The sequence below is a fragment of the Manacus vitellinus genome, unplaced genomic scaffold (assembly GCF_001715985.3).
Source record: "Manacus vitellinus isolate BGI_N305 unplaced genomic scaffold, ASM171598v3 scaffold_26_pilon, whole genome shotgun sequence".
Taxonomy (NCBI): Eukaryota; Metazoa; Chordata; class Aves; order Passeriformes; family Pipridae; genus Manacus; species Manacus vitellinus.
The window spans coordinates 5,005,034-5,025,326 of record NW_021939960.1 but is presented as its reverse complement, the minus strand read 5'-3'; the positions used below and the strand labels follow the sequence as shown (position 1 = coordinate 5,025,326).

The following is a 20,293-nucleotide window of genomic DNA, read 5'->3' as shown; positions in this document are numbered from 1 at the left end:
GCATTAAAACACCCTTTCACTCTCCTTTCACTCTCATTAGAGGGAACTGTGTTTGAGTGCAGATGTTTGTCTCTCTGGTGTAACTCTTTAGTCTTCAGAAGGCTTAAGAAATGAAAATTTCCCTCCTGAGCTTATAAAGCCATTCTGCCATGTGTTTGGAAGGGTCTGTGAAGTAGAAAGCCAGCTGTGTTTGCAAATGCACCCTGGAAGTGTGGGGTGATGCCCGTGTTTGATGAGGGGGAGCTTGTTTGTGAGGGGGACAAAAGAAGAGGGAAGTGCTATTAAAACCAGTGAGCTGCTGGGTTGTACTGGTAGGGCTGCAGTCCTTCAGCAATCGTGTCTCAGGTGGCTTGTAGGAAAGTAAATTTACACCAGACCCCTCCTCAGCTCTGCTGCTGTGCTATCCAGGGCTTCAGCAGTGTGAACACTGTCCCTGCAGAGCAGCATCAGTCACACAGGGTTTGGTGCATTGCCAGGACCTGCAGTTAAATCTTTGTCTTTGCTTCATCTTGGGAGCTTGGGGTGTAACAGGAGGTTAATTTGTTTTGGTCCCTTTTAACTTTAAAGGGCTTTTTTTTTTTTTTTTTAATTTAATGTTTCACCTTTTCTACAAAAGGTCACCTCCTTTTTAAAGAAAATGACATTTAATTGGTATTTTTGTTTGGCATTTGAGATAGGATTAAAGTCTATTTTTAAAGGATGCTCTGGAGGTCGGCAAGATTCTAAATCCTAAACAGATCCTCCTTCCCAAATACTGGGGGTTTGTTTGCTAGGGATATTGTTATTATCATACTGATCTCAAATTTCTTTATGCAGAGGGGAGGAGTTTATACAACCTCCTTCCCACACATACCTCTTGGGAAGGTGGGCACAGTAGTTATGGTCTCCCTGTGTGAGCAGCAACAAGTCTCTTGATAGTTGCATTGATTTAAAACTAAACTTTTTAGAAACCATAATAAGCTCAAACCCCCTTTTAGAGTCTAAAAGCTGTGCCCTTGTTTAGCACCTTCCTTTGAATGCTTTCAAAGTCTGTTGGAAACATTAATTAAATTAAACCACACGGCCCTCTCTGAAGTGGTACTTACACATTTAACAGATGGGTAAAGAAGTTAAATGATTTGGCTGATGCCATGCAGAGCCTTCTGCTGACTGAATTCTGACTCCATCAGAAACATTTGGCTCACAAAGCCACAGACTTGAAACTCTGTCAAGGTTTTCAAGCCTCAGCCTCCCTGGGAGTGGGTGCAGAGTGGGCGTTTGCAGTGCACAGGGACCACCAGAACTCCTTCTGAAGCAATCTGAAGGACATTTGGAAAACTCCTGGGAATCCCTGAACATGTTTTCAGGTTTGACTGTTCCCAGGCTGCTCTGTTGCACACTAAGAGAGAGCCTACTACTTTGGGATATTAAAAACACAAATCATATCTGAAAAATCTGAAGTTTAACCCAAATCCTGCTATACTATTTGAATGGTAGAGAGCATATAACCCACTCAGGATAAGCTGTGCTCCCTCCATCCAGATGTCAGCATTTCTAAAAGGCTCATGCCATGGCCACTCCCATGGTCCAAATGCACCGAGCACTGATTAATCTGGAGAGTGTTTCACCAAACAAAAATGCAAGAGGTCTGGATCAGGCTGATCTACCAGTCTAAGGAGCCATTCCCACTGCCTGACCAATTGGGTTAATTCCTGAAAAATAATGCCTGCCCAAGAAAGTGGAAAGAGGGAGATGATGTTCCCCCCTTCAGGAACACATGCTCCGAAACTGTGCCATTCATGTGCTTTCATCCTGACCAGCCCACTTGACCAGGCCAGGTCTGTTATTCCACCCACTGCAGAAACCCAGAGCTGATGTTTCAGAATAAACAAATAAATAAAACTAAACCAGAGAATAAAAAGAAAATAAAGCCCCAAACTAGTTTTCCCCACATCCGTTTTTAGCATCCTGAGGCAAACTCCTTCCTGATACCTATCTCAGTAGAAAGTGAATCTGCAAATACCCTCATTTAAGTATTTTTTTCCTAAGGGTTATTTTTCCTGGGCAGTCATGCAGGTTCAATGCCAGTCTGCCCCATGACCAAGCTATCTCAGCCAGGATCTTGGCTTGTTTCCTGATTTATGGCAGCTCAGCCAGGTCAACAAGGAATGTTTGGGCAATTCACACCCTTTTCATGTTTGGGCTGCAGGTTCTTGAAAAAAGTTCCTGTTTTAATTCAGTTGAATCATGACATTCAATTTCCTGTATCTGTACTGTCCTTTCTATCATACTTGCTGTTCTTTCTATCAAGTAAAAAACAAATCCTAACACTGCATGATGCTGCAAGGACCTTGATTACACCAGTTATCAGTTGTGGGCTAAATTCTTGTTACGTTGATATTTAAGCTCATGCACTAGACTGTCTTGCCTTGTGTTTTTAGATGTTTCAAATAATGATTTATTGAGTAGGATGGTGATGGAAAGCCAGGGTAAGATTCCTCATCTGTCTGTACCAATCTTCGGTAGGCAGGGGGCTGTGGCACTGCTGCTCTGCCTCTGTTGGCAGTGGCAGAGAGTGGGTGACATGTTAAGGCAGTGCCCTGACTGCCAACAGCTCTGGATTAATGGATAGTTTTATTCCCTGACTTGGAGACCAACCCAGATTTTTTTCAAACTAGAAGGAATCTGGAGATTGTTAGGGAGTTGTTCTGGCTCTGTCCCTGTCACTGCTGCACCTCTCCCTCCTCTCAGAAACGCCCAGGCTGCGTTTGAGTGAATGCTGGCACCAGCAGTGCCGCCCAGTGTCCAGCCCGGGAATGCCTTGGGAATGGCCCAGCTTGCACCGAGGAACTGAGAGTAAAGCACACTGTGTCCACACCGGGAATGCCTTGGGAATGGCCCAGCTTGCACCGAGTAAAGCACACTGATGTCTTACCAGCACAACCCTAAACATCAGCTTAGTGTGCAGTACCTGGCAAGACAAACACGACCACAATCATATGACTCAAATCTAACTTTAGCTTCTCACCAAGATTCCTTTAAACAGGTGTGTGACAATAGAGGCATTGACACTTCTCTGTGCTTTCTGTTCCTTGCTGCCTTGTTTAGAGCACTCTGTTAGGCTCTGGTAGTGTACCTTTAGAATAGAAGTGACTTTCCTTACCAGAAATAATGGAGTCATTCAAAACTTCCTCATCCTGATAAAAAACAGAGTCTTCCTTGAGCTCTGAGTTCATGATCATGTTTTCTTTGTTCTCATCTGACTCTTTAACTGAGTTCCTCTTGTTTTCTGAGTCGCTGCTGTAACTCAGGGAGTTCTCCTTCTCCTTGTTGCGCTCCATGCTGGATGTTCTGGATGGACGCACATCCACTCTTTTTTTTGGAGAGCCTTTGCTTTCTCTTCCATGGAAGCTGTGGGTGGAAGATGCACAGCCCAGATTTCACAAAGACTGTTTTACTGCCACAGCAGAAACTTATCATTATATGTAAATGAACAGAATGTCCTGTAGCTCGTAAAGGGCAGGGCAGGGAGTTCAGCACAGGCCAACACAGGATGGCATTCTCAAGACTGTGCTGAGCATGGGTAATGTGGATCTACTTTGCTGTCTCTGCCACTAAAATAAGATATGGAAGGGTGGTGACTGGTGACTGATGTTTTTCTTTTGTATATAGTCACAAGATATACTGTGACTAAAAAATCCACAACAGCACGTCCTTCTAATGTAAAACATTCCTGGCATGAAATATTACCACTCTGATATTTTATGATTGTGAGAAAGGTTCGACAGGACCTGGAAATAATGTTGTATGAGTCTGTTCCCCATGGCAACAGCCGCTATGGAAATAAGAAATTATACCAGCTTAATTCTGAAGCTCGAGGAGGAAAAGGTTATCTCTTTCCTCCTCTAATATACAGGAGAGCTTATAATGAAAGCCAGATAAAGTACCCAGTGTACTCCCACAAAAGCATTTGTGTTACAAATGGATATTGTATGTGCTGCCATGTAAGCCAAGAGACACAGCCTGGAATAGCAGCACTCCTCATGTGTGGGGTGCTGGGGCTTAGAGCAGGATGTGCCTTCACTACTCTGACTTGGGGTCTCGTGGGGAGATTTTCCTTTGCAATAGGTCAAGGATTATCACATGATTCTATCTGTTTGGAAACCTACTTCCATGCCACAGTAGCCTCCTTATAAAGCAAGAGCACACTGTGAAGTAACTGCCAAATCAAGCACTTAAACCAGGGATGGATGTTCCAAGTAGTGCCATCGCAGGGAAGGCAAACCCAAGCTGCAGGAGCACTGAAAACACCAATAACAGGCTAGGCTCACGTCCCAGGTGAAATGATGTCATGCAATGACTGTCCTCATGCCCCCCTGTGGCCACGAGGCTGTGGGTACCTGTCCTGGCGGTGTTTGGTGGCCAGAGCCCTGTGCAGCTCCTCGATGACTCTGCTGGGAGGCAGAGGCAGGTGAACGGCAGCCAGGTGGGGGGAACCCGTTGGTGTCGTCACCTGGCCCCTGCCAAGGGGGTCTGAGCTTTTCTGGCCAGAGGGGTGGAAGAGGGCAGCTTGTCCTGAGATTTGGGAGGAACCAACAATGACATAATTCTTCAGGATGGTGGAAGGAGGAGATTTCATGGCTGGGTCATCACCTTCACCTCCTGCAGTCAAAACACGAGAGGATAAGAAGTTGAGAAATGCTTTTGGTTTTTTGCACACAGGCTCTGCACTGAAATGAATTAGTTGTGTTGAACAGAGGAAAATGGTGTTTTGCTCTTGCTATGAGGTAACTGCTCAGGCTGAGAAACTATTCGAGTTCAGAGGGCTCTTGCTACACGAATCCCTATCTTTGAACTAGCAAAATAAATACCTCCCCATTTCCCCTGTTTCTCACAGGATCAGATTCTCCTTTTTCCCAGCCCACCAAGGCATTCTTGATTCCCCCTTGATCCTAACCACCAATGACTTGGACTGTGGTGGCTTTCCAATCCAGCACTTTCTCTGCTGGACTCTGGCAGACTGTATTAAAATTTATGCACTGTGGTTCTCAGTCTGGACAGAATGTCCCAGTGTCTATTATCTGCTCCTCTGTGATTGCTGCATAGCTCAGACCTCTGCCTTTCATATGCCAGTAGAGAAAATGCCAAAGTCGTAATATGAGCATAATGTTTGCATAACAAAACAACATCCAAATGAAAGATGTGCTATTGAGCATTAACAACAAAAAAGAAGGGTGGGAAAATCTAATCTCTTTTTACCCCCAGATTCAGCTGTTTTCTGTGCAATGTAAGCATTTTGTTGAAATTTAGACTCTGATCTAGACATTTCTCTGTCCCAGTGGACATTTCACTGGTTGTAAATTAGTTTCACACCCTTAGGACAATTGAACATTTGACCTGAAAAAGATGCTGATTAGTTTTTCTGGTCTGCAGTTCTCTTTCCCTTATATCTGTGTCCCAAACCCGTGCTACACGGCGTTGTTTACACCAGCAGCTCAGCTGGGTGTAAAAAGCAGTGTGAGAGCCTCGTCCGAGAGTATTTCTTGTCTCTTGTTGCCACCTAGTGCCTTAAACAGGAATTTAAACTGACGCAGCTTGTACAGCTTTTGTACTAACTTGTTTTCACAGAAAACTTTTACTTTTTTGCACTTCATTTTGAGATAAATCCTTCAATACCTAGCTGTGAAAAACCTCTGCTCAGGCCAGGATTATTCTGAAATAACCATGTAAAATAGGACTTGGTTCCTATTAGCAGGGAACCTACTAGAAAACTATAGAGGGAGAAGTTAGGTTTGAATATTAATTTCAGTTATTAAATATTTTCTTATAAACAGCACGAGGAGGAAGAACAGCTCTTGTAGTCAAACACTGAAAATTTGAGAGTGACAAGGCTAAGGCTGGTCTCTTTTTCACCTGTGTGGGGTGAGGAGGAGAGCATCCCTCAGTGAGGACAGTTGCATCCACGGTAAAATCTCTCTTGCTCTAGGAAAGCTCTAACATTTTTTTCATTTCTGGGAGGTGTTTTTGCACATTTCTGCCCCTCCAGTGCAGAACCCCAACCAACATCCAGAGCTTCATTTGTCTCTGTGCATACAGGAGACAGGGTTCAAGGCAGGCCAAAAGTTACCTGTTGCCAAAAAGTCTGAAAGCACAGGGGCATTTCTGTAACTGTCTGTGCAATGTCTTGGCAATGAGGCACTTCCCACCCCGGAGCTCCTCCTGCACTGATCAGGGTGGTTGTCATGGCCAGGAGACAGCCAAGCTCTGCTGAGGAAAGGTGGTTTTGGGTACTCAGGGGCATTTTGGTGATGTGCTACTGTGGGGATGCACAGGGGACATTTATGATCAATCAAGGCCTGAGGAGGTGAACAAAGCCACCTCCTGAGTCACTTTATCCTGCTGCACAGTGAAAGGGGGTGTCCATGTTTCCTCAGAGCAAGGGGTTCAGTTCAACCCTAGAGCAGGAAGAGAGGAGACCTTGTTTTGTCTTTATACCAGCCTGTTCCTGGAACAGGTCAAGGGCCTGTCTCATCCTCATGGCAGCTTAGGACAATATTGAGAGTTTCCTTACATCACACTTTATTTGTCCTAATGACAGCTGTTCAGAGAATAATCTTGCAAAGTGATGTCTTGGCACCTTGCCCTGTCCCTCCTCTCTCTGATTAATTGGTGCTTGACTTACTCCTCTGCTAACAGCAACCCTAACATTGTTAAAAGGGAAAAAACTAAACACAAAAGAGCTTTTCAACCTCTTCATCTTCCTTTTCTTTCATAATCATAACCTTTCTCCCTACACTTTTGTCTTCCCTTTCACTCCCTGACGGTATTTGTTTAATTTTAACTTAGCACTGCCTCCACATCCCCACAAAAATAAAACATGTATAATCACTACTGAAAAAGGGTCTACAGTTATTGGAGTCATTGAGAAAATTAAAAGTTGTTCCTTGTGGAAAACATAGATGAGAATGAAACACCAAAACTCAGAATATTTTGGATGTTACAAGAAATACTTTGCAGCAAAATAACTCAAAATGCTGTCAAGTGCCTGGTGGAGGTGTAATCTCACTACCCTCCAGGACAGGTTCCCAAATCCACCTGATGCCAAGCATGGCCTTCTCAGCTGAGCAAAGTCACAGGAGGGCCTGGGTCTGTTCATCTTGCAGGGTGGAAGGGACAGGCTTCAGCCCGACCCAAAACACAGAAATGTGAAGCAACCTGAACAGCAGCTCCCAAGGCGCACTAAGATACCATTTTGAATCCAGCTCCCACTTAAATTCTTACAGCTTTTAAGCACGGACAAAGTATGGATAATTTCCATGGAAAACAAACACTTGTAATTCTCTTCAAAGAGACTGAAGAGCTCAGTATTTTCTGTGAGCCCCAGTGCTCAGGTCACAGTGCCCCTCTGGTGTTTGGTTTCCTGGTGACACTGAAAACCCTATTCATTGTGCCAGCAGATGAGTGTGGATGCAAATCAGAGCTGGGATAATGGCTGTCATTTCAAAGTCTAAATATCCAACAGGTCTGACATTTAGATGACAGGACTTGAGTTTAATTTGCAATAAGGCCCTTTTAACTGCTTTTACCATATGTAGGGGTCCTAAAATTGGAACCAACTAAAATCATATTCATTTTAACACCCTTTCTGCAGCGCCAGAATGTTGGAAAACGTAACAACATTGGCAATACATTAGAAAATCAGGCCCAGAGGAATTGCTTTTGGACTGTTCAATGGAGTCTGGCACAGAGGATTGATTTGTGGGAGCCAGGTGTATCACTCCTGTGTGCTCTGTTAACTAGACCAGAATTCATAGCTCTGGTTTAGGCCCACCCTAGAGAGCAAACCCTTCAGACAGAAACCTCTGCAGAACCTTTCACTTGAGCTCGATCTTGGTTGTTGTTCTGCTGTCCAGTGGGAGTGTAGGTAATGAAAACATTTAAATTTTCCCCGTGTTTTATGGCATATCAATATAAGCATGTGATTCAGCAGATTATTGCAGTTGCTTTGGTTTGGTTTGTTTTATATGTGTTTGGTGCAATGGACACACAACAGGTAATGCCCTGAGAGACTCAGATAAATACGTGATACAAAGATCAGGGGGTTGTTATCAGGCAACTGGACATGGAATCATTGGTGTTCTGTTCACTCAGTGTAACTGGCCTGATTTATAGCACTTTGGGGCAAAATGACCCTGAGAAAAGAATTAGATACTGTGCTGTGAACAGCACACAAGGGATGGGAAAGTGCTTCCTGAGCAGCAATGACTGACCTGTGATGCTCTTTGTGATTTTGGAGATTGCCTTAGGTGGTGGAGCTGGGAGCAATGGAGGGCTGGGAAGCTGTGCTGGGTTTCTTTCCATCTGTTTCTGGGGGGAATCTGTGGATTCAGGTACAAGTAAGGCTTGTGGACTGTCTTCAGATGCTGGCAGGCTGGCATCTTCTGATTCTTCCGTGGGTGCTGAAGGTTTCTTGGCTAGGAGGAAGATGAGTAAAATTAATGGAACATGAAGTTAATAATGATAGGCCAGGGGACAATGCCAGGAACATTCAGAAAAACAGAACACATGGCACACAACTGAAGCAGTTCTTTTCCTTAGTGAAAGTAATTACTGTGTTAAATAGCCAACCAGACAAGGCAGGAGAAGAATAAAATGTATGAGGATATTGAAGTGTTAGTTTTGATGTTTCTGAAAAAAACTACTGAGCTTCCCTTACTTCCCTAAAGCCTTTTCCCCTCTACTTTTTTATTTTAATAATGAAGAGAGCAAGGCAAAGCAGCTTTTGAGAACTGTAAGGAATTTTCTTACAGCACAGCTGCGGTGGCAGTTCCTGAGTGAGTACCTTCTGTGCTAGGAACACACAGCCAAAGGGCAAAGAGTACCAAACCAATAATAGTTCATAAAAGCTGAATTTCCAATAGTTTGATGGACGTGTTTATTTTCACAATTTTATTTTTATCTTATTTAATACATGACTTCAGCTTGCTTCCCAAGTCTTCTTTTACTGTACCTGACTCCAGAACTGTTGAGTGTTTCCTGAGGTTAATGTTGATAACCCAAAAGAACCTGCCATAAAAGAGATTTGCCCTTGGATCTCAGCAGCAAGTGGAACAGGGACTTGGTGAAGTACTTGAGAGAAAAAAATTGAATCTGCAAAGCCTTAATTTGAGATGGTGAAGCAGTGCTCATTTCAGGATTGTCTCCATAAAGATGGCAAAAGCACTTAAAGTTAGTGCAGGCTGAATCACTGAGCAATTCATCAAATTGACCAGGCTGTGATGAGGGCACAGGGGAATACATCCAGAAAGGCATGAAGCTGAAGCAGGACATAGGTGGAATTTCAGTCCAAAATTAGCATCCTTGAATTCTGCTCAGATACCAACTGGCTCTGGCAATGCTTAAACTCCCACAGCGCCTCACTGCTGGATTTCACACTCTGTTACACGGCCTGAGCTCTGCCTTGGCATATGTGGGGACCCCCACAGAGGCTCAAGGCTGAGTCTGAGCCAGGCCCCAGCCATGGGCAGGCTCTCTCCAAACTGCATTTCCAGCCATGGCGTGCTCAGTAGTAACATGAGGGTTATTGCTCCTGCCCTGGCAGGTGAAGCACTGGGGGAGATCAGTGTAAGACTCTGCTTAGCACAGAATCACAGAACACTCTGAGTTGGAAGGGGGCTAGAAGGGACTCCAACCTCCCCCTGCAGTGAGAAGGGACATCTTCGACAAGATCAGGTTGCTCAGAGCCCTGTCCAATCTGACCTTGAGTGTTTCCAGGGATGAGGCATCTCCCACCTCTCTGGGCATTCTGTTCCAGCATTTTATCACCCTCATTGGAAAAAAATTTCTGCCTTCTGTCTAGTCTGAATCTACCTTCTTTTAGTTTAAAAACATTACCACTTTTCCTTGTTAACAGGTCCTGCTAAAAAGTTTGCCCCTATCTTTCTTATAAGCCCCCTTTAAGTACTGAAGTATCTCCCTGCAGCCTTCTCTTCTCCATGCTGGATGACTCCAGCTCTCTCATTGTCTTTACAGGAGAAGTGTTCCATCCCTCTGATCTGTTTTGTGGCCCTGCTCCAACAGGTCCATGCCTTGCCTGTGCTGAGGACTCCAGAGCTGGATGCAGTACTCCAAGTGGGCTCTCACAAAAGCAGAGCATGAGAGAGGTCAAAACTACTTGGCAAATCCCACTCCTTTTAGCATTCCAGCTTGTCTAAACAGAGCACCTTTCCCTCCAAACCATTCCAGGGCATCTCCAAACATCTTGCTTTAGTGGGCACCCAGAGCACCCACAGCTGCAGCATCACAAATCTCTTCTTGGCTCAGTTTTCTGTCTCATTGGGAACACAAACTCTGTATTAATGAACATTCAGCAGCCTCGTGCTCAGAGTGCGTGGGGAGGCACCAAAGCACTTAGGCACTTGGAAACAATAGCACTGGCAAGATAATAGCATTTAATTTGTTGACAAACAGATTAATGAGTGTGCCTAGAGGAGGAGGAATGAGTATTTATCGCTCAAAAAAGACAGGAAAGTAGAATAAATACGTATCGTTAGCAGGAATTCTTGTGAAATTTGGCTTGATAGGAAAGCTGCCATATGTGGTAATTGTGTGAATTATAGAAGGAAATCATTTTCTTTTAAATGTACTTCTAGGGAAATGCCTTGCTCCTGGCTGACATCACTTTGTGTGTTCATGCCACTGCATAGAAGACAAAATGTGGAATAGAGGAAGAGAAGAAAAAAAGTCACTAATGGGTTACATTACAGAAAGATCAAGAGCCCCCGTAGATGTTGGGGGCTTGATGGGAAAATTAGTGAGATTGTAGTGCATTCCCCTGAGTGGAGCAATGCTGTCTCTGGCATTAACTGCTCTGAAATCAGTGGATCTCCCTGGGACATGAGGTGCTGCCTGGCACAGGTGATGAGGAGCAGCCACAGTGGGACCTTTGCTGTAGAGAAGGTGGGTCTGACACACACTCAGCCTCAGTCAGAAAGACTTCTTTGATTCTGAACTCCATCCTGTTCTGAGAATCCTGAAGCAAACTGCCACTGTGTGCTGATGGCTAAAGAATGTCCACTTTACATTCCCTGCAAAGAACTCTTCACTTCCAGGTTAATTTGTGGTTGTTTCTGGTATCAACAGCATGTTTGGGTAGGTCTGAAGGAATGGACATGCCTGAAAGCAGCCAGGGGCTGGACCCCAGGGAAAGCAGGGCATGAGGGGTGGGACAGAGAACAAAGGGCAGCCAGGGCAGATGGAGAAGGGTAAAGATTGACCAGAGGCCAGGAAGATCCATAATCACTCCGTGGCAGGAGTGGCACAAACCAGGATAAAGCATTATCTCTGCAGCTTTGCAATTCTTGGTTCTCAGGAAGTGAATAGAAACCCTCCAGCTGCTGGGTTGTGCCAGGCTGCTCTAGTCCCAAGGAACTGCTGTCATGGATAAGCTCTGCCAGAGTAGAATTGCATGAAAGGAGCTTGGTTTAGCTTATCTGTGCTCCTGGTATTGAACTTCACTTGGATTTGCAGCATGTTGTTCCAGGGTGATGATATGGGCTCTGTGGGCTGTGTATTGACATTGTTCTCCCAAGCCAGGAGAAACAATTTCAGCCTTGGCACAGAAGTTTAAGAAATGTTTTTAAGGGAAGCTTGTCTCATCTTCACAGCAGCCACTGCTAATACCAACGGGGCACCATGCCAGGGCTGGATCGTCTCATAATCCAGCTAATCCCATCACACCAAGCTTTGGATTGTCCCTTAGTTTGGTAGAAGTCTCAAAAATCACTGGTTTTAAGTACCAATTGCTAACCTAGAATGGGCTGAGCTGAACAAGGTGCTCTGACCCTTTAAAGCAGTGACATATTTGACTCCTCACAAAACAGTTTGGCAGAAGTACTTTCATAAAATTTTACAGTTGTTTTAAAAACATTCTATATCCAATACCTGCATCTTCTTTCAGCTCCTCCAAATGCAGCTCCTCACCAAAGGAGGTCACATCAGTTGTGGCTGCTGTTGGACTCTCTTGCTGGTCCTCTTCTGGAGCCAGTGCCTGGCACACAGGGGCTGGAGGGTCACCCTGTGTCACTCTCGTGGCATCCTCACCAGGGCAGGCTTTGCCTTCGGTATCTGAAACAACAAATCATTTCATCTTAACTAAAGCACGAGCAGAGAAAGCTGACACTCCCTGCTATCCTCTTGAGAGGAGTGGGTCCCAAAGCTGCTGTGCTCAGGGGACTGAGGCTGCTCTTAGAGCAGCACCTGATCTCTGGCAGCGTTCACCATCTGCAATGCAAACCCTGTGGACACCAGCCCATCTGGATGCTAAAACCCACTCAGTTTTCTCAATGGGCACCTGTTTCTGTGGGCACCCAGCAGCCCCAGCAAGTGGCCACTGGCCTCTGGAAGCACCTGCCATGTGGGAGATGAGCAAAATCATGGGCAACCAGAGGTCTCTGGGAGAAGGCAATTCCTTCCATGAGTAGAGCTCCTGGTGCAGCACATTCCCAGGCTGGTCTGACATGTGTGAGCTGTGTCAGGCTCACAACATGCTGCCATCCAGCTGCCCCAGCAGCAATGCCAGAGCCTTGCCCAAGGAATATTCCCTACCGAGCTGTAGGTTTTGAGCACACTTTCAGTTACTCAGCTTTGAAAAGCGTGTCCTGTGTGATTGAGCTGATCAGAAATTCAAATCCCTCTTCATGCAGACCTAGAAACTGCTCCCTTTGCTTACTCTGAGAGATTTTTGTGCCAGTGATCCCTGCAGCTGTACAAGGCTTGATGACTGAAGCTTTTCTACTCTTCTCCTATTCAGGCAAGAGTCCTTGGAATACAAACTATCCTTTTACTCTCTCAGAATCTACAAGATGTACATCACTGTTGCAAACCACAGAAAGCAATTACTTCCCACCCTGGGCAGTGTTCCATGCTGATGGCCATGCCTGCTGTCCACCCCTCACCTCCCAGCTTGTATTTCTCAGCCCTGGACACTCCTTTCTGGAAGCTCCTGACAGGGCTGTTTTCTTGCAATGATATCATGACAAGTTTCTTGAACATTGATTTTAAATAGCAAGCATCTACAGCTTTTTAATGCTATCTGGACAATCTGCAGAGTAATTTCTTGTGCTTTTGGGTGAGGGTATCAGCTTTTGGCCCAAAGATGCTGTGGAAGGGATGCAGTATTTTCGCACACTGAGCTCACTCAATCTGCCTCATAATCACGTTTGGTGAAAAGTTACTGTTCTTAAAATAGCCCTTGCAGTAGCACAGTTGCTATGATACAGGGAAGGGGAGGGGGAAAAAGTTCATTGCCTATATTTCATCTCATTGTGAAGGCAGCCTATACATAATCACCAGTGCATTAACAGCTGCCCCCATCGCTTGACAGCAGCCCTCAGCCCTGGGGCCGTAAGCACAGATACACCTGATCTCCTTTGTGCTCACAGTGGGGAGAAATATCAGGGGAAGCTCCCTAAACGTTTTTGAGGTAACTCTGCTTTGCACATTCCTCACATCCCAGGGAAAGGCAGGCTGCTGACAGCTGTGCCTCAGTGAAACTGCAGGCAGACATGAGTTCCTTCACATCCTGGACCATGGAAAGTGGAATGACTAATGAAGTAATGACAAACAGAAGACAGCCCTGCTGGAGAATTTCTGTTGAGGAGCATCTGAGATTCACAACCATGATGTTCTTGGGCAGGAATGATCAGCTAGTGCTTAGATGAAAGTGGGTATGCTGTGAGTAGCAGTGGGTCCCAAAACCATATTAGAGAGATCAGCTGGGGACAGGAGAAAGCACAGACCTTACATCCAGGGGTAAGGAAAAAACCAGTCTTGAGTGTTCCAAAGAATCAGAAGTAGGGCTGTGATTTTGTTGGGAATTAATCCCACTGTATGCCAGACCCTGCTCCATGTAACCTCTCCCAGAGTGCAGGCAGGTTGCTGGGAGAGCAGCTGTGTCCCAGGAGTTTTCAGGGGGCAGGCTGGCATCGCCCTGTGGGAGCAGAGCTGGGGAGCACAGAAGGACAGAAGGGGCCCAGGCAATGGCACAGCATGTCTGGGCAGCTGCTTTGGGGTTGTGTGAGGAGACAGGGTGACATAACCTGGCAGGATGACTCATCACCAAAGCAAGGACGGGGCAGTTTCCCCCTGGGCTGCTCCCAGCCCGCTGCAGATCCTGTGCCAGCCTCGTGGTGTGCCCTGAGCCAGACAGAGCTGTGCTCCAGCCCTGAGTGACACAGGGCTACTGGGAAGGCACGAGGCTTCTCAGGCTGCAGCATCAGCCCAGCTTGGCTATTTATGAAAGTGAGCGGGAATTAGGTCCCTGGAAGCGGAGTGAAACCTGATGAAATAGAGGGATTTGAGGATTTACTGCAGTCTTTTAGCACAGTATTGCTGCTTTGACAATTGCAACTTACGGCAGAAACGAGGACTTAGCCTTGAAACTGCTGCCGCTTCAGCTCAGTCCAAGTAGGGCACTAATCACTTACTGAGAATTATTTGGGTCAATTTTTTATTCCAGTTAATAAGCTGCTTCTCCTAATAATACAATACAATAACCCTGGAGATTCACAACACTCCGTAAAGAAAAATAACTTGCAGGCAGCTGCAGTGTCCTTCAGCTGCCTGTCAGCCATTGTCCCCTCGCTGGGCTCAGGGAGGTTCTGGGATTTGTTTGATGTTTACAGGAGCTCTAGGCAACTTTTTTTGCAGACAGGTAAGCAGTCTGCTTGCAGCTGTCTAGTTAAAAGCACAGCTTGTCATCACTCCTCACTGGACTATATGTATTTATTTCAGCTTTTCATCACTCCTCACTGGACTATATGTATTTATTTCAGCTTTTCATCACTCCTCACTGGACTATATGTATTTATTTAAACTATTTTAATTTTGTTAAAAGGATCTTGTAACTTGGCATCATCTGTTTTCCTCCCAACCAGTTCATTATGTGTGCAAGAGGTTTATTGATTCATCATTATTACCTTTTAACGTGCTCTACAGAAGGTTTATTTTACTGTTCTTTTGCGAAGCTCTAGATAAGCAAGTATTCAAAGTCATGGATTAAAGGGAACATTCTATTCCTAGCAGGAATAGGTTGTATTTTTCTATCCAGTAGTACTAATAAGCTAATAGGGCAACTAATTATCTAGAATTATGAGAGACACAATGAGTTCAATGGACAAGAACTAAAAATGAGCTTTCTAAGAACTTCCATTTTAGAATAAGCTGATGGTTTGATAGATTATTTTTTTGACTTGAACATAAATTCATCTTAAAATATATCAAATAAAATAACATGAAAATTGCTTTACTGCAATGAAAAAAAAAAAAGCCCTGTTTAAAATTCTTTTTTTCTGACTCTCCATTTGCTTGGTTACACTCCAGCATGGCATCACTGAGTATTGTCCCACAGGCTGTTCATAGACATGGCATTTGTTTTACACCAAGAAACTCAACTATGGTTTGTAAAGAACAGAACTTCTACCTCTGAGATTGGTCAAACTCAAAAGACCAGTCTTTCTTCAGGACTTTCTGCTATAAAGTTTTCAAAGTAAAGATGGATTTATGGTTTTCATCTCGGTTCAGGTGGAAATGGCAAGTGGGATGTTGTAACACTGGGAGCTCACTTGATCTCACAGAACAGTCACCCAGATCTCTCTCTCCCTTGAGCATCTGTCAGGGCTTTGGAGCAGGGCTGCACAAGAACCATGGTCCTTTGTGCATGTTTCTCACACTTTATCATCTTTCCTTCCATGAATTCTGCTGGTTTGGACTCAGGGAAGCTTTAAAATGACACTCCCAAAAGCTTCACTTTTCCATGTGAATGAAAAGCAGGAGCAATAGTGATGTGTTCTGTCACAAACTTGGTTTACTGGGAAGACAGCTGAAAACATCAGATTAGTATCATTAGATGGGATTTGCACCCCTGGCTTGTACATGTTAGCTGACTGCATCTGTGTGTTGAAGTTTGTATTTATCCAGCTTTAGCTGGCTTTCTTGGCAGTAGGATTTAACTGGCTTTAGAGCAATTACATAAAATATACGGACCAGCTCAGACTGCACCATGTATAAATCAAGTGAAGATGGAGCTGCACTCAAGAGGGTAAAGCATCAAAATTAAACTACATGGATTGATTGCAGCAGGGAGGAGTTTGAAGAAAGAGAAGTCTTAATTCAGACACAGAGTTTTCCTCTCTGTTTGGATTGAAGGTTTTCCTTTTTATTCACTTGCTTGTTAGGTTTCTGCTTTTGCAATTATGTGTTTCCCATGTGTTCTGAGAGAGCCTCTGACAAAAAAGATTAGGAATTTTTCCTTACCTTGTTCCATCATCTCCAGAAGGCCTTTCTTAATGAGCTCATCCCGGCCTTGCCGTGCTGTCATCTTCTTCTCCAGCACTGCACAAAGTAATAGCACAACAGCTCCAGTTAAGAACAGAGTATTCATATAATGGAGTGAAAAAGATGCAATATGGGAATTCCCTCTAGTCTCAGCTACTGCATGCTTGGAAAGAACTGCCAGGATTTTGTCTTGGGGAGCGTGGACTGCTCAGCCTGTTTGTGCCTTTTCCTTTGTTCAACCAGCTGTAAAATGACCCCTGTGTAGAGCTGAGGTTTATGGTGTGACCTGCTGTTGGATCACACTGAGTGCAGAGTAACAGGGATATCAGAGCCTTCCTTCTGTTTAACACAGCACCTTAGAGCTGCCTCAGGAACATCCCACAGGATATCAGAGCAAGTGGAGGGAACTGCCCCATCCTGTCTTAGGAAAAGGCAAGAGAGTTTGTCTCCTTACTGATCTCCTGGGACATCCCTGGAGACCAGCAGGCACATGCTGTGCTGTGTGCTGGGCTCCTTCCCCCCAGGGACAGCTGCTGGAGGGAAGGTTTTTCACATGCTCCCTCCTGTCACTTCTCATAATGTTACTGTGACCTATATAATCTTCACCCCAAATAAAAGGGGTGATCATACTTGGGGCCATAAATGTGTAGCCTATTTGGAGAAGGCAGAGCCCATGGAAAGCAGTCTGTGGCAAGGCTTGTGCTTCACTCTCCTGTTTCGACCTGTTCTTCTAAATGTAATCTATTGTATTGTATAGAAAGTCAGCACATATGGGCTCTTTGTAGCCCTACATGTTATTAACCTGTTGAATGCTGAAATCTCTGAATCAGGTTTAGATCAGGTCACCTTTAGCATGTCCTATGTAACCAAGTTTCACCAAACTAAGCTCTGCTCAGTGCACATCCCTCTCTTGTTCCCAGCCTACCTGCAGACGTCTGCTTTAGCTTCTCATTTTTCTTTTTCCTCCACTTCCATGGTTTGAAGATCCTGCCCAGTGTTGCCAGTTTGCTGTTCCTCCTCACTGGTGGAGTTCGAATCCCTGAGACCAAGTAGTCCGAGCGCACTGCCGGGGATTGCTCCATCTCATCTGGAGGGAAGAGGAGGGATGGCTGTTGGACACTGAGTTACCAAGGGCAGGCAGGTGGAGCCTCACCAGATAACAAGCAGAGTCTTGTCACCCAAATAAACAGTGGAGCCAGTGGCCAGGCCGAGGGACACCAGCCAGAGGTGTCCAACCTCTCTGTGCCAGCCCAGGGCCTCCCACCAGCTGCTCTCTTCACTCTTACACAGAACCTGTCTGGATGCCAAATATCTCAGTATCTCCATTCCTGCCATCCCTCATAGATTCATCAGGGCTACCATGCCCAGAGAGAGGGGGATGTGCTGAATTTGTACACCTTATGCTTTTCCCATCCCTTCCCTACCTTTGCCCGTGCCTGGTACCCACCAAGGCAATGGTGTCACTCTCCCCCCAGGAGCTGCATCACAGCCTTTGGAAACCTGGAGAGCTGAGAGCTCCCCATGGCTTTAGTGGGAGCAGGAGGAATTTAACACATCTGTAAATCAGGCCCATGTGGCCTCCAGTTAATCAGAGAAATGGAATGTTCATTTACAAAAATGCAGACCTTTATGAAAAGCTGAGAGGAAGTGTGAGAAAGCTCAGGTCCCTTTGGAATTCCCAGCTTCCAGTTCTGTTCTCAGGCCACAGGATATTGCTGCCTTTTAAATGAACTCTTCACATAAACTAACACAGAACACACTGACTTTTGTGAGCTAATGCAAATCTTTTATATAAGAATAGTTTGTTTGATATGTGCTACATAAGTAAAATCTTAGAACTTTGGTGAAAACTTATTCCTTGAGGAAGCTAAGGGAAAAATTCTTTCCCTTTGTCCAGCCAAACCACAGTAATTCAGAGATAATGCTTCAGCTGGAAAATCAATTTAGGTATTTTTAATATTTTGTCTTGAAAATACACTGTACGTTTTACTTATAGACAAGCCTTGCATGAAACAATGCACACAGAGTATTCAGAGTTGTGTGCTAACCAGTACCATGGAGGAAACCAGCACAGCCCCATAAATGGGGTTATTGATGTCTATACTGAGCACCAATACAGTAATTGTTAAAAGAGAAGCTCCCATCAGATAAATTACATGAGTAAAAACTAACAACAATTTGTATTTTCTTTTCAACAATCAGTTATGATTTAAATGAGCAATGTGAAGCTGTGAACTTATGTACATTTCCAAGTAATTTTCCCCTGGAACATCAACACTTATCACAAATTGCTTTATGACTGCAAGAGAAAAACTCTACAGCATCTTCTAGGCTTTGCTTTTGAGTTAACAGGGTGAAAATGTCTAAATCACAGCATGGAGGTGGGGATTTCCAAGTAAACAGGAAACAATTTTTGGAAGATTATTAAACACAGCAGGGGAATGAACACATTCCTCCTCTTCCATTTAATTTTGAAAATACTGGTAATAGAGATGAATCATTCAGTGGAGACAAACTAAAATCTTGGCCACGTGAACCATGAGAGCAGAGAAAAGCTGTAACAGTTCCCCCCACACACATCATGCATGCCCAGTGAAATTCTCTTTTTTGTACTGAATTTAGAGCACCTTTTCTCTCATCCCACTGAGTTTATCTTGGGGTTTAATTTATGAAATATTGAAAACGTACATAAAAATACATTTTTGCCTTTGAAAGCATGGTGTCTACCCAAGGTGAGATTTATCATTTACAGTTGGGAGGTCACTATTAAGTTGAGAGCAGAAAATAGCCCAGAAGAAAGGCAGTAGCCTACAGAACACAGCTGGAGTGCCAAGATATCCTTCTCCTTTCCTAACAGCACATTCAAACATGAGAAGTATCATAGAAATAAGCTTTGAAGCAGTAGAGCTACTCTTGATTACAGCAATGGCAATGAGAATGGAAAATGGCTGAGTGGATCTCCTATTAATATGCTATTATGATCACTTTAAAGCTGTGATAGAAGGCTCAGAAAATAGCATTTGGCCATTTCTTGTGACATCTCTTGAGTGGGAATAGAAATGTTCACAGAATTAACTCATCTCAAAAGAGCTGTAGATCAGACTGGAAATCACAGCCCTGTCCCTGGAAGCTGCAGAGGAGCAGGACAGGCTCAGCTCTCCCTGGTCCTTGCCTGTGAGACTGCCCTGCTGCTCCTCCATTCCAGGGGTTTCTCAAGCATGTAAGTGAAGATTAAATAAGAAGCTGATTTAAAGGAGTACCTTGGCAAGTTACAGCACTCTGTTCAGGATGTAGGTGTCTGCAAAGTGCTTTAGACATCATCCACATGTTTTGTTTAACACTGGCAGCATGAGATCATTTCACCTTTTTGCCAGATAGGGGATGTACAAAGACAAAGAAGTCCTTGAAACCCAAACCTGTGTGTCTTTAGCAATGCTTATCATCCCAGATATTCCCACAAAAATTAGAGAATTGGGAGAGATTGCAAAGACACCAAACATTTAAATATAAACTTCAACATATATGCCCTGTAGCAATCAGTCTTTCTTTAGTTTTTCCAGCCCTGCTAATTGGGTTTCTTCCACCCCCTTCTGCCTTCTTCATTGTGGAAATGTAAGGATAGACTTGGATAACAGAGGAAACAGAGATAGAAATCAAATGTCTAAGATGGAATAGAAGCTAAACCAAATGTTCCAATGGAGGTTTTTGTGGGCTTTTTAACTTTATTAATGCTTCTCTTATGGTACAAACAGTTCTTAAGCAAATGGATTTATCACCTGGTACATTCTCACCATATGCAGTTCCTATACTGTGCATTTGGAGAGATGGACACAAATATAAATAGATAGAGACACAGCAAGACAGATGTCCTGAAATCAGAAATAACAAGGAAATGGTCTCACTGGCAATAAGAATCACAAGAAAGCCTTGGAGCACCTCATTTCCAGTCAGTTCATCTTTTCCTGGTTGTGGGTTGGCT

The 20,293-nt window shown here is 44.4% G+C and overlaps 1 protein-coding gene across 2 annotated transcripts in view; it reads right to left on the bottom strand.

Moving 5' to 3' along the window:
* Window positions 1–20,293, bottom strand: part of PHACTR3 (phosphatase and actin regulator 3) — a 100,110-nt gene that overhangs the window by 30,070 nt on the left and 49,747 nt on the right. For both annotated transcript variants that reach the window (XM_018074023.2, XM_018074024.2), the window contains exons 2-7: window positions 17,240–17,401; window positions 16,294–16,371; window positions 11,923–12,105; window positions 8,250–8,453; window positions 4,380–4,641; window positions 3,143–3,390 (exon numbers count right to left, since the gene is read on the bottom strand). In XM_018074023.2, coding sequence (XP_017929512.2) covers window positions 3,143–3,390; window positions 4,380–4,641; window positions 8,250–8,453; window positions 11,923–12,105; window positions 16,294–16,371; window positions 17,240–17,396 — 1,132 coding nt within the window. In that variant the 5' untranslated portion in view covers window positions 17,397–17,401. The remainder of the gene's footprint in view (window positions 1–3,142; window positions 3,391–4,379; window positions 4,642–8,249; window positions 8,454–11,922; window positions 12,106–16,293; window positions 16,372–17,239; window positions 17,402–20,293) is intronic.